Source organism: Octopus sinensis, linkage group LG23, assembly GCF_006345805.1.
Source record: "Octopus sinensis linkage group LG23, ASM634580v1, whole genome shotgun sequence".
In the NCBI taxonomy this organism is placed as follows: Eukaryota; Metazoa; Mollusca; class Cephalopoda; order Octopoda; family Octopodidae; genus Octopus; species Octopus sinensis.
This window is the reverse complement of record NC_043019.1, coordinates 26,563,711-26,576,413: the sequence shown is the minus strand read 5'-3', so window position 1 is coordinate 26,576,413 and position 12,703 is coordinate 26,563,711. Positions and strand designations below refer to the sequence as shown.

The window sequence follows — 12,703 nt, the reverse complement described above, 5'->3', positions numbered from 1 at the left end:
TTGCACAGCTGCCATTGATTGCCTTTTAGTGTGCGATGTCGCACCATCGTGAAGTTACTGAAGATTGTTCAATGCAGGTGCAACGAAAACATCTCAACGTATCGATCCAAACTGCCGTTGTGATCCCCTCTTCATTTTCGAAAAAATATGGTCTGATGAAGCAAACTTCTTACCACAGACGCACAACGCAAATTTTTTGATAAAATACGTTATGAGTGTGTGGTGGGGGGCACGGTTTCATAAATACGTGGCTTCAAGTTCGGTCCCACTGTACGGCCCATTGGCCAAGTGTTAGCTCTACTTTGGCTTTGACATGACCGTTAGTTTGCCGATGGAATTTATTAGATGAAGAAACCCATCGTGTGTGTATAAATAGTTGACGAGAAATGCATGGCTACAATGTCTTTGGCGAGCTGGCAGAAACGATAGCACGCCGGGCGAAATTCTTAGCGGTATCTCGTCTGCCGTTACATTCTGAGTTCAAATTCCGCCGAGGTCGACTTTGCCTTTCATCCTTTCGGGGTCGATAAATTATTTCTTTACTACTCACAAGGGGCTAAACTCAGAGGGGACAAACGGATTAAGTCGATTACATCGACCCCAGTGCGTAACTGGTGCTTAATTTATCGACCCCGAAAGGATGAAAGGCAAAGTCGACCACGGCGGAATTTGAACTCAGAACGTAACCGGCAGACGAAATACGGCTGCGCATTTCGCCCGGCGTGCTAACGTTTCTGCCAGCTCGCCGCCTATTAAGTACCTGTTACGCACTAGGGTCGATGTAATCGACTTAATGTCCTTGTTTGTCCTCTCTATGTTTAGCCCCTTGTGGGCAATGAAGAAATAAGAATGTCTTTGAACTAAAGTCTGCCCGACAAGATTGACCTCGGGTTAAACAATAAATGAATAGATAAATAATGTTGATGATATAATGATGACTACAATGGTAATAACGATGAGCGATTATCAAAAGCATTCCCGCCTTGAACCATTCTGTCTATTTTGCTCTATCATTGTCCGTGTGTCGTTCTTTATTCTAACACTTTGTCTGTTTCGTGTATTACATGTGATGGTTAGTCCATGTTATTCCGCAAAGAGCTTAGGACCGATTTCTCTGAATGTATATATTCCTCGCTGGACGAGACATCGGTCCATCGTAGGATTACTCATTTTCACCCCCGCGAAATGAAGTGTTTTGCTCAAGAACACAACCCAGTGTCCGGTCCAGGAATCGAAACCACAATCTTACGATCGTAAGTCCAGCACCCTAACCACTAAGTCATGCGCCTCCACGTTGCATGTGATACGCGGGTCGTATTTCCTTATCGTCCATAAATCATATATGATACACATTCCTAATTTTTATCCAACTATCAGAATCAGGGTCGTCGCTAAGCCCCTGCAAACCCTGCGGTCGCAGAGGACTTCCGCGGTTGGAGGGTCCCATGTAAAGATCAAAGTACGTTGATGACTCATCTATTTTCTTTGGTTAAAATCTTGAACAAGAATTAAATCACCCATGTTAACTGAAAATTTCAAGAAATAAAATAGTGATACATTGTACCTGCCAAAGTTCTTGTAAAAATATTACATTGTACTTCGAACGTGTAGCAGACTTTGTGGATTGTCTGTGATATCTGTTGAACACGAACTTTGCTCTCAGCTTGATTATTTTGAAGTGATCAATGATTTCGCGAAGCGAAAGTGCGCTGTGTTTGTCTTTGAAAGTTGCCTGGATTATAAAAGTGCTCTTTTATTCATATCTGGATGTTTTGCTTGATGAAATTTGTAAATAAATATAACTTGTACTATTCAAGATGTTCCAAAGGATAACGTGAAAGATTGAACTTCAGATAGAATAAAGTAAAATATAGCTACGAATAAAAGGTGCGTAGATTATGAATTTTGATGGCGCCTCGAAACAAAATGTTGCAAGGGGCCTCTAAAAGCCACGCGAAGGAGTTGATCAGAATAACCTGGGACTTAATAAAAGTTGCCTTTGTATTACTCAAAAACGTATGACACAAAGGCTAACTAAATGTCTGAAGAAAACAAGAATAGACAATTAGGACCAACATATGAAAATGCTTCGGGGATACAAAGGGTTAAAGACAAGTGGTTGCGATTTAGGAAAGGTTTGATTAATATTTTTAGCAAGCAATGGATAAATGGTAGAACAGAGTACTTACCAGTCGGTTGGGGTTTATCCTTTAATAAGTAGTGAACTAGTATCCCTAGGCCTAACGAAAGAACAATGATTATGAAAATAACCAGACATATTATTGCTCTTTTGCGTTTTTTACGAGATTTGTCGTCAGTCCCCATGGAGTCATTAATTGTAAACTTCTTCATTTCGAAAATGATTTTTGTGTTTGTTCTGTTTAATGTGGTTTCGTTTTATAAATAAAAGCAGACGACAATTGTAAGACGTCGCGATCTGAAGTAATAGAAACCACCGGAATTTTTGCTCTGATGTTTCGGTGATGCTTATATATGTAGATGTATATATGTGTGTATGTGAGAGAGTAGGGGAGAAAGAAGAGAGACAGTGAAAGATAACGGCAGAGAAAGAAAATTTGTAAGGTAGTTTGTAGCGAAACGGTGTGTCTGTTTGCGTGTGTATGTGTAAGAGAGAGAGAGAGCATGAGAACGTTGACCGTAGAGAAGGAGTGGGGGCAAGATGTGGTAGTTGTTTGTGTGTGTGTGTGGAAGAGTGAGAGAGAAAGAATGAAAGAAAGTGAGAGTATGTTCTTGTGTGAGAAAGAGAGAGAAAGAGGACAGAGAATGTAAAAGTTAGACCGGGAAAGAGAGACACTATTCTGTGAGAGAGAGAAAGAGAACAGAGATAGTAAAAGTTTGCCAAACAGAGAGAGAGAGAGAGAGAGAGAAAGAAAGTGAGAGAGAGATGGTGACAGTATGTAAAGAGTATCGGATGTGTCGAAGACGGAGAAAAAGTTTACATAAAATTGTGAAATGGGGGCAGGCGAGGAACAGATACAACAAAGGGAAATTACGGGACGAGATTAAGTGTGGGGGAGGAGGAAAGAGAAGAATAATGAAAAAGTGCGAGCGAATAAGGTGGAGTAGGAAGTGAGAGAGAGGGGTTGTAGGTGTAGTAGGAGGTCAGAGTTGGGGTGGTGAATAAGATAACGGGGAAGTCAGGACTTAACGGGAGAGGGAGGAAGTGGAGAAGGTGGGGAGAGAGAGAGAGAGAGAGAGAGAGACGATGGATTTATAATCTACCTCACTGATAAAGTTGTATCGACCCAAGAAGGATGGAAAATGATAAAGTCGCGTGTGAGTGTATACACAGATAGACAGATAGATGGGAATTGTGTGTGTGAGTGTGCGTGTATGTTTGTGTGTGTGAAGATAGATGGAATGTGCGTGTGGAAATAACTAAATACATAGATAGAAAGATAGATAGATAGATAGGTAGGTAGAAAGATAGATAGATAGATAGATAGGTAGGTAGATAGATAGATAGACAGACAGACATACAGACACATACATACATAGGTGGGTAGGTAGATAGATAGATAGATAGATAGATAGATAGGTAGGTAGATAGATAGATAGACAGACAGACATACAGACACATACATACATACATAGGTGGGTAGGTAGATAGATAGATAGATAGGTAGATAGATAGACAGACATACAGACACATACATACATAGGTGGGTAGGTAGATAGATAGATAGATAGATAGATAGGTAGATAGATAGATAGATAGATAGATAGATAGATAGATAGATAGATAGACAGACAGATATACATACAGACACATACATACATAGGTGGGTAGGTAGGTAGATAGATAGATAGATAAGGTAGATAGATAGATAGATATGATGTCTTAGAATGGTAAAGAAATTCGTGTGGCCAGATTACAGAAAGTGTGTGTGTCTGAGCATGGACAACTTAAAACAGAATTTAAAAGAAACTAAATGGGGACATGTACAACAACAATTACAGTGGAGACGCAATGGCCCAGTGTTTAGGGCAGCGGACTCGCGGTCGTAAGAACGCGGTTTCGATCCCTAGACCGAGCATTGTGAGTGTTTATTGAGCAAAAACACCTAAGCTCCACGAGGCTCCGGCGGGGAGGGGTGGTGAACCCCGCTGTACTCTTTCGCCACAACTTTCACTCTTTCTTCCTACTTCTGCCACAAAGCAGAGGAACCATGGTGTAACCTACTATGGTGCGGTAAAACTTTCAGACCCTAGTCTAGATTGCGAATCCTCTGTACCCCAGGATGGTTCCGCTCTCCACCCGTTAAAAAAGCCACTGTTTACGGAATGAGGATAACACCGTAGCTTTCGCGCCCGTGCAACCGCCAGTCTATTGCGTGTGGTAGGTGGATCTTCAAGTTGCCACATGCATTCTTAGTAGCTTAGAGTAGGCTCGAATTAGACATAATTCTTTGTGGCTAATGGCATGAGTCCTGATTGGAAGAAGAAGAAAGAGAAGAGGACGGTGTTGTGGCATTGTAACTGAAGAGAATGTTGGTTTATGAGATGAGTTGAGAGGAGAGAAGTTCTAGCTCCAAGTCAAGCCTCGTCGGAATGATTAATTGATTGATTGATTGGTTGGTTGATTTGTTGAATAATCAATTGTTTGATTGATCGATTCTTTGGCTGTTAGTTTGGTCGTATGGCCGATTGACCAATAGCTCGGCTGTTTGATTGATAGAACAATCGATTGACTGATCGATTGATTTATCCCATGATAAAGCAAACTTTTGAGATCAAATCCCACCCAATTATATATGAAGAGGAAGAAGACAATTACAGAGTTTGATTGGACGTCAAGGTCAGAAATTCTTACAGCAAGTTGCTTTCATCTGTGACGTAAAGGGGTATACCAACCAGGAAGGAAGAGAGTAGAAAGCAGAGAGCAACAGGAGTAGCGAATAGTTTGCAGAAATATTACAAACGCTACCATGTCATAGTACAAGTTAAATTTATGTACAAATATTTACAATAGTACAAGTTAAATTTATTTACAAATTCCATTAAGCAAAACATCCAGATATGAATAAAAGAGGGATCTTTTCGGTTTGAACGGCAGTTTTTTCTAGCGGTGTCATATGAAATTGTCACCCACAATTATGATCCTAGTATCGACGTATTGCATTTCAATCTGTTTTAGGGTTAGGGGTGGGGGAAGGGTATCTTTTTTTTCTTCACAAATGTAAATAAACCCAATCTGTTTCTTAAACGAGGGACACATTCATACGGCACAGAATTTTTTTTTCACCTCAATAGACGTCATTGATTGGTTGAAATTGCAGGAATTGAAGAAAAAAAAAACAATAAATATCTTACAAACTATAGAATTTTCTCAATAAAGCCAAGAGAAAAAGATGTTTTATAAACACATTCTACCAGTATACGAAGTTTAAAAGTGTTTAGTTACGTGGAAATTATTTTTAAAAACTGCCGGTCAAACCGAAAAGATCCTAAAAGAGCACTTTTATAATCCAGGCAACTTTCAAAGACAAACACGGCGCATTTTCCGCTTCGCGAAATCACTGATCACTTCAATCAAGCTGAGAGCAAAGTTCGTGTTCAACAGATATCACAGACAATCCACAAAGTCTGGTATACGTTCGTAGTACAATGTAATATTTTTACGAGAACTTTGGCAGGTACACTGCATCACTATTTTATTTCTTGAAATTTTCAGTCAACACGGATAGCTTAATTCTTGTTCAACATCTTAACCAAAGTAAATAGATGAGTCATCAACGTACTTTGATCTTTACATGGGGCCCTCCAACCGCGTAAGCCCTCTGCGACCGCGGGGGTTGCAGGAGCTTAGCAACGACATACGCTCTCATATACACATGCACGCGCACCTACGTTTTGGGATCACCACTACTTTATTATCTCCCGTTCTTCCTAGCTCTCCTGTCTGCCCACCTCTGTCCGGCATTTGCCACTAAACCTTTTTTTGCTATTTTCTCTCGTTGTTTATTTCCACTGAACCTTCTAAAAAAGCAAGACTTTATTCAATGTCAAACATAAAAAAAAAAACGCGATGAGCTCCATTTAACACGTATAAAAATTCGAAGCAATGCTGCGTAAATAGCATACATTTTGCTTCGGATTGTATCAAAGGATTTGTCTCTGAAATACAGCATTAATTAACATCTTTATGCTTTTTCTTTATTTCTGCTGCATCTCCTCGATTTAAATCATACGATTTTTTTCTTTTGCGCTATACTCTCTTCCTTTTTCAAATACGTCATGAGTTTCCGGATATCTGAATGCATGTTACTGATGGATCATTGTATTTATTGCATTGGGAAGAGCTCATATTCGTCATGAGCACTTTCGAAAATATTCCACATAGGCGCAGGTGTGGCTGAGTGGTAAGAAGCTGGTTCCGGGTTCAGTCCCACTGAGTGGCACTTTGAGCAAGTGTCTTCTATAGCTTCGGGCCGACCAAAGCCTTGTGAGTGGATTTGGTCGACGAAAACTGAAAGAAGTCCGTCGTGTGTGTGTGTGTGTGTGTGTGTGTACTCCATCGCCGATTGACAACCGGTGTCAGTGTGTTTATGTCTCCGTGAGTTAACGGTTCAGCAAAGAGAGACCGATCGAATAAGTACTAGGCTTAAAGAAGTCCTGAGGTTGATTTGTTCGATTAAAACCCTTCCAGGCGGTGCTCCAGAATGGCCGCAGTCAAATGACTGAAACAAGTGAGAGAATAAAAGACTAATTCTATAGGAAATGTTGGCTCCATTCTTCGCCTTCACGAGCTTCGACCTCGTTCACCTTCGAAACAGTGAGTTTCAAAATACGATGCAAATTCTCGGAGCAAATCATCGTCGCCAGTCAATAAAACAACTCCATCTTCAATAACATCTTCGCCTTCTGTTGTAAGACATACTAATGCAGTGAAGCATTGGATTTTGTTGTGAAATTCTACTTCTGTTTGACAGCGCAACTTGAAACCGATAGCCACAATTTTGCGATAAATATTGTTAGTCGTATTTTTTAGAAAACAACAACAAAAAAAAAACAAAAGAAAACCAAACACAAATAGTTGGTTATTTTTTCTTTTATTTGTTTCAGTCATTTGACTGCGGCCATGCTGGAGCACAGCCTTAAGTCGAATAAATCGACCCCAGGACTTATTCTTTGTAAGCCTAGTACTTATTCTATCGGTCTCTTTTGCCGAACCGCTAAGTTACGGGGACGTAAGCACACCAACATCGGTTGTCAAGCGATGGTGGTGGGGACAAACGGGCTTCTTTCAGTTTCCGTTCACCAAATCCACTCACAAGGCTTCGCTGGTGTGTATCACGATCGCTACTTATATTTTTTGCTCGATGTTTTAGGCACTGAGCAATCTCTTTTTTTACACTGTATGGATGGTGGGAATTGAAGTTGAGGTATCGTCCAGTAAGGGTTGACTTGCGGTATACGGATGTCCTGAATCCATACTTGGTGCGTGTTATTAATACATTGAGGAATGCTAGCTGATTGTCTTTTTCCTTTTCCATTGTGAATCAACCCTGTGGCTGTGATATGTTGATGACACCTTTATACTCTGGTCCCACCAGGAAGATGTCCAAGTGCTGTTAGATCACATGAACTCAATAAAGGCATTTCACAATGCAGTTCACAATGGAAAAGGAAAAGACAATCAGCTAGCATTCCTGGACGTATTAATAACACGCACAGGACATCCGTATACTGCAAGCCGACCTTCCCTGGACGCCACCTCAACTTCAGTTCCCAGTGATTTCTCAGTGTCTAAAACATCGAGCAAAGAATATAAGTAGCAATCGTGATACCCACCACGAAGAAATGATCAAGCCCTGTAAGAACCTATTAAGCAACAACTACCCCCAAAAACATACTATCCACTCCAATTATGAAGAAAAGAGAGGACGAAACCAATAAACTGTCCGCAATCTGTCTACCCTGTGTGAAAGGCCTCTCCGAAAAGATACAAAAGATATGCGGCCGATATGACATCAGAACAGAATTCAAGAGTAATGCAACACTTCTCAAATATCTCCTTCGAGTAAAGCCACAAATAGAAGTGAATGTGACCAAAAAAACTGCGTGTATTCCATCCCATGCAGCTGTAGTAGGTTATACAAAGACGAAACATGCCGCCCCCTCAAAATAAGAGTAGAGGAAAATCGCGAAGCTGTGACAAGAGGAGATATTGATAAATCGGGTATAGCTGATCATGTATGGAAAAATGGAGACCACCTCCCCCTGTGGGATGAAGTTAAAATAATAGACAGAGAACACCAATGGAAATTACGAAAACTAAAAGAAGCAACACATATGCTAGGACACAACAACCTCCTAAGCAGACCGAGTGCAGATATGAGTAGCATATGGGAACCGGTATTAAGGAAGGATAAGAAAATATTAGATTTATAATCCTTAAAATTCACTCCATAATTACCTATGGTGTAGTGGTTAAGAGCGCGGGCTACTAACCCCAAGATTCCGAGTTCGATTCCAGGCAGTGACCTGAATAATAATAACAACATCGAAAAATACCTTAGGAATGAGAGCCCAATGTTCGAAATTTCCCCAAGGCACCTGATGAAGGCTGGAGGGTATATCAGCCGAAACGTTGTGTTAACAACAAACAAATGTAAATAATGTACATAATTCCTCATCTCTTAAATATGGAACTGTGTTATTAGATTCAGTAGGATGTTTAATTTTTTCCGTTTTCATATTTATTAATTTTTTTTCATTTTTTTGTTTTATTTAGGGTTAAACAACTTTGTTTTAATTAGGGGAGGTAACCAAAAAGTACCGAGAAAAAATTATAGCGAGATTAATGCAAGAATTTAAACACAAATACTCCTACACAATCTGCAGCAAAAAGTACACTATTTGCGCAGCTTTGCTTGGAATTCCCATACGTATTAAATGACCTCATCACATTTTTTTCTAATATTTGACATTGAATAAAGATTTGCCTATTTGATGTTTTTATCATTTTTTTTTTTTTCGTTTTTCTTTCCTTTTTTAAAAATGCTGATATAATACACTTTATTATTGTCCGTGGGGCGGATTTTTCCTACTGCAAATTTTCTCACGGCAAAAATGTTTACGGTGAATTTTCCGGACGCTGTTCTTTTTTTTTTATATGGGTAGCTCTAATTAGGGATAAATACTCGAAGAGAATGGAAAATAATGGGAATGAAAAAATATTTTTATTCCATTCGAGAATTTATCCCTAATTAGTGGTTTGGACTTTAGCTGTTCTTTCTAGCGTAAAGGATTCCTATGATGGAAACCTCTTAATGTGTTTAAATGTACACTGTATTTTATATGAATAATATATAGTCTATTGACTAATTTTTCTATAAGCTAGGCCACTGGTAGTAAAAATTTCTAAAATCTTTATTACCCCGATATTATAAATTATGTGTGTGTGTATATATATGGATTTCATAGACAGAAACTGAATGAAATCAATCGTATTTATATGTATGTATATATGTAAGTGTATGTGTGTGTCTTTGTCACTGTGTTTCGCCGTCATCACTGCTTCACAACTGATGTTCGTTTATTTACATCCCCATTACTTACAGGTTTGACAAAAAGAAACTGATAGAATAAGTACCAGGCTTATCAACATAAAAAAAGCACTAGGCAGTGTCTCATATTTTTCTTTGCCCACTTAGTTGTATCTATCAATTTATCTCTTTTTGTGTGTGTGTGTGAGTATGTATATACATACATACATACATACATACATACATACGTACGTACATATATATATATATATATATTATATATATATATATATATATATATATATATATATACATATATATGTCCCTTTCGTTTTCACTTTATTTTTTTCGTATTTTTCTCATATATTACATAAATTTTTTTTCTCCTTGTTTCTCTCCTTGTTTTTTCTGTGTATCTTTCTGTCGAAGAGCGTAGGCTCGAAACGTAAAATACTTTTTCTATTCCTGAGCGCTATACTAATACATTTGTTTGTTTGTACTCCACCTGCCTTCGTCTTTTGTTTATTTTCGTAAACTCTCCCTATATATATATAAAACACTTGCTGTGTGGAAGGTGTTTATAAGCCATTTAAGAAACACACAAAACCGCTAGATTCACTTCAACATTTAAATTTAATTTGTCAAAATATTTTCGTCGCTTTGAGACCGCGACCTGTTCACTGACAAAGCTTCGTGCTGCATCATGATGCAGCACGAAGATTTGTCAGTGAATTTTTTTTTCTCTTTTTTTTTTTTCTTGGTTCAAATATTTTATTTGAAGAAATAAAACTTGTCATCCTTTCTCCTACAGAAATGTGACCTGTAGTCATCGTCTTATCTTCTTCCTTTTCACGCCGACTTCCTGACGGTTGCATCATTTTCTCTCGTCTCCCTCTCCATTCACCTTTGGCTGACTATTTTCCATCTGCTATCCGGCCGGTCCTAAAGCCTTATTTTGTTTGTTTATTCATTCCAGTTTCTTCTCCTGCCCACAGCCGTCCTGTTTGCTTTCGTCTCTGCCCATTATCCGTCCACTAATTGCCTCATCTTGAATTAAATTTATTCCATATTTATATGTTAACTTTCCGTATCGCATAGTTGTTTATTTTTTGTCTGGTTACTCTTTACTCTTTTACTTGTTTCAGTCATTTGACTGCGGCCATGCTGGAGCACCGACTTTAGTCGAGCAAATCGACCCCAGGACTTATTCTTTGTAAGCCTAGTATTTATACAATCCGTCTCTTTTGCCGAACCGCTAAGTTACGGGGGGGGGGGTAAACACACCAGCATCGGTTGTCAAGCGATGTTGTAGGGGCAAACACAGACACACAAACATATACACACACATACACATATATATACATATATACGTCTACCAAATCCACTCACACATATATACATGCATAATATATCTACCCATACACACATACGCGCACACACACACACATACATAGGGGCAGGTGTGGCTGTGTGGTAACAAACTACGTTCCAAACACATGGTCCTGAGTTCAGTCCCACTGTGTGATGACTTGGCATGTGTCTTCTGCTGTAGCTTCAGACCAACAAAAGCCTTCTCAGTGGATTTTGTACATATTTACAGGCATACATCCATATATATACATGCATACGTACATATTCGGCATAAACACTCTACCACTACAACTAATAATTGTTGGGAACACTTTCAAACCTGCCTTACATTCGAACCGGAATCTCAAAAACATTGTCCCCTTCAGCGCCAAGCTCAACTGCTCTATCCTGACATGGAGGGTATCAGCAATGAAATCTATAACAAAACACTCATTGACGTTGAAGACAGAATTGCTAAACTGGGTGGAAATGAATTGTCGACGTATGGCCTGCCACAAGCATTCAGGTCAGGGTCATATAGCCTTCCCACTGCTGTCATTCGTGAAACAACCTACGACACTCAAGCGCTTTCAAAGTACATTGTTGAAAATGAGCCTAAATTACTTCCGGACCAGCTGCAGGCCTACAGAACTATTCTTAACAGTGTACGCCAACGCGAGGGACGAATTTTCTTCCTCGATGCTCCTGGAGGGACAGGAAAAGCATTTATTACAAAGCTTCTCCTTGCAGAAGTTAGGTAGCATCAGGACATTGCAGTAGCTGTAGCCTCTTCTGGCATTGCAGCTACTTTGTTACCCGGTGGCAGGACAGCACACTCAACTTTTAAACTCCCTCTCAATTTAGCAGCATCCGAAATGCCTTCATGCAACATCAACAAAAGCTCAGATCAGGGACAAGTACTTAAAATGTGTTATTTAATTGTCTGGGATGAGTGCACTATGGCTCACAAGGGAGCTTTGGAAGCATTAGATAGAGCCCTGAATGACATCCGAGACTGTCAGGCTCCAATGGGAGGTGTAGCGCTTCTGTTGTCAGGTGATTTCAGGCAAACTCTTCCTGTCATTCCGAAAGGCACTAGAGCTGATGAAGTTCAAGCATGCCTAAAGTCCTCTACCCTGTGGCATCATGTTACAATCTTTAGTCTCACCACTAACATGAGAGCTCAGCTACACGGCGACAAAATGTCCACAAAGTTTGCACAGGACATTTTGACACTTGGTGAAGGCAAGATGCCTCTCGATGCTGCAGGACAAATGGAAGTGTGGTCATTTTCCTCTGTTGTTAATTCTGTAGATGACCTCAAAAACAAAGTCTTTCCCAACTTCACACAAAACTACCAAAATCACAATTGGCTGTGTGAAAGAGCAATATTAGCTCCAAAAAACGTCGTTGTTAACAAAATTAATCAACAGCTAATGCATTCTCTTCCCGGCACTATACACACTTACAAGTCTGTTGATACAATTCCAGATATAAATGAAGTTGTGAACTATCCTCCTGAATTTCTCAATTCACTGGAGCCCTCCTCGACTACCTCCACACATATTACCACTTAAAGTTGGAACTCCTGTAATGCTACTCCGCAATCTGGAACCACCAAGACTTTGCAATGGAACACGACTGGTGATAAAGAAAATGATATTACACGTTATCGAGGCGATCATTCTTTCTAGATGTGGAAAAGGTGATGACGTCTTTATTCCAAGATTTCCTCTTACTCCATCAGGAGCAGAAATTCCATTTACATTAAGAAGACTGTAATTCCCCCTTCGTGTCAGCTTTGCCATGTCCATTAACAAATCTCAGGGTCAAACCCTCTC

At 39.6% G+C, this 12,703-nt stretch overlaps 1 protein-coding gene across 2 annotated transcripts in view; it reads right to left on the bottom strand.

Moving 5' to 3' along the window:
* LOC115223670 (leucyl-cystinyl aminopeptidase-like) overlaps window positions 1-2,627 on the bottom strand; it is a 102,010-nt gene extending 99,383 nt beyond the window's left edge. For both annotated transcript variants that reach the window (XM_029794343.2, XM_029794344.2), the window contains exon 1: window positions 2,190-2,627. In XM_029794343.2, the coding sequence (XP_029650203.1) occupies window positions 2,190-2,352 (163 nt within the window). In that variant the 5' untranslated portion in view covers window positions 2,353-2,627. The remainder of the gene's footprint in view (window positions 1-2,189) is intronic.
* Window positions 2,628-12,703: the final 10,076 nt, after the last annotated feature.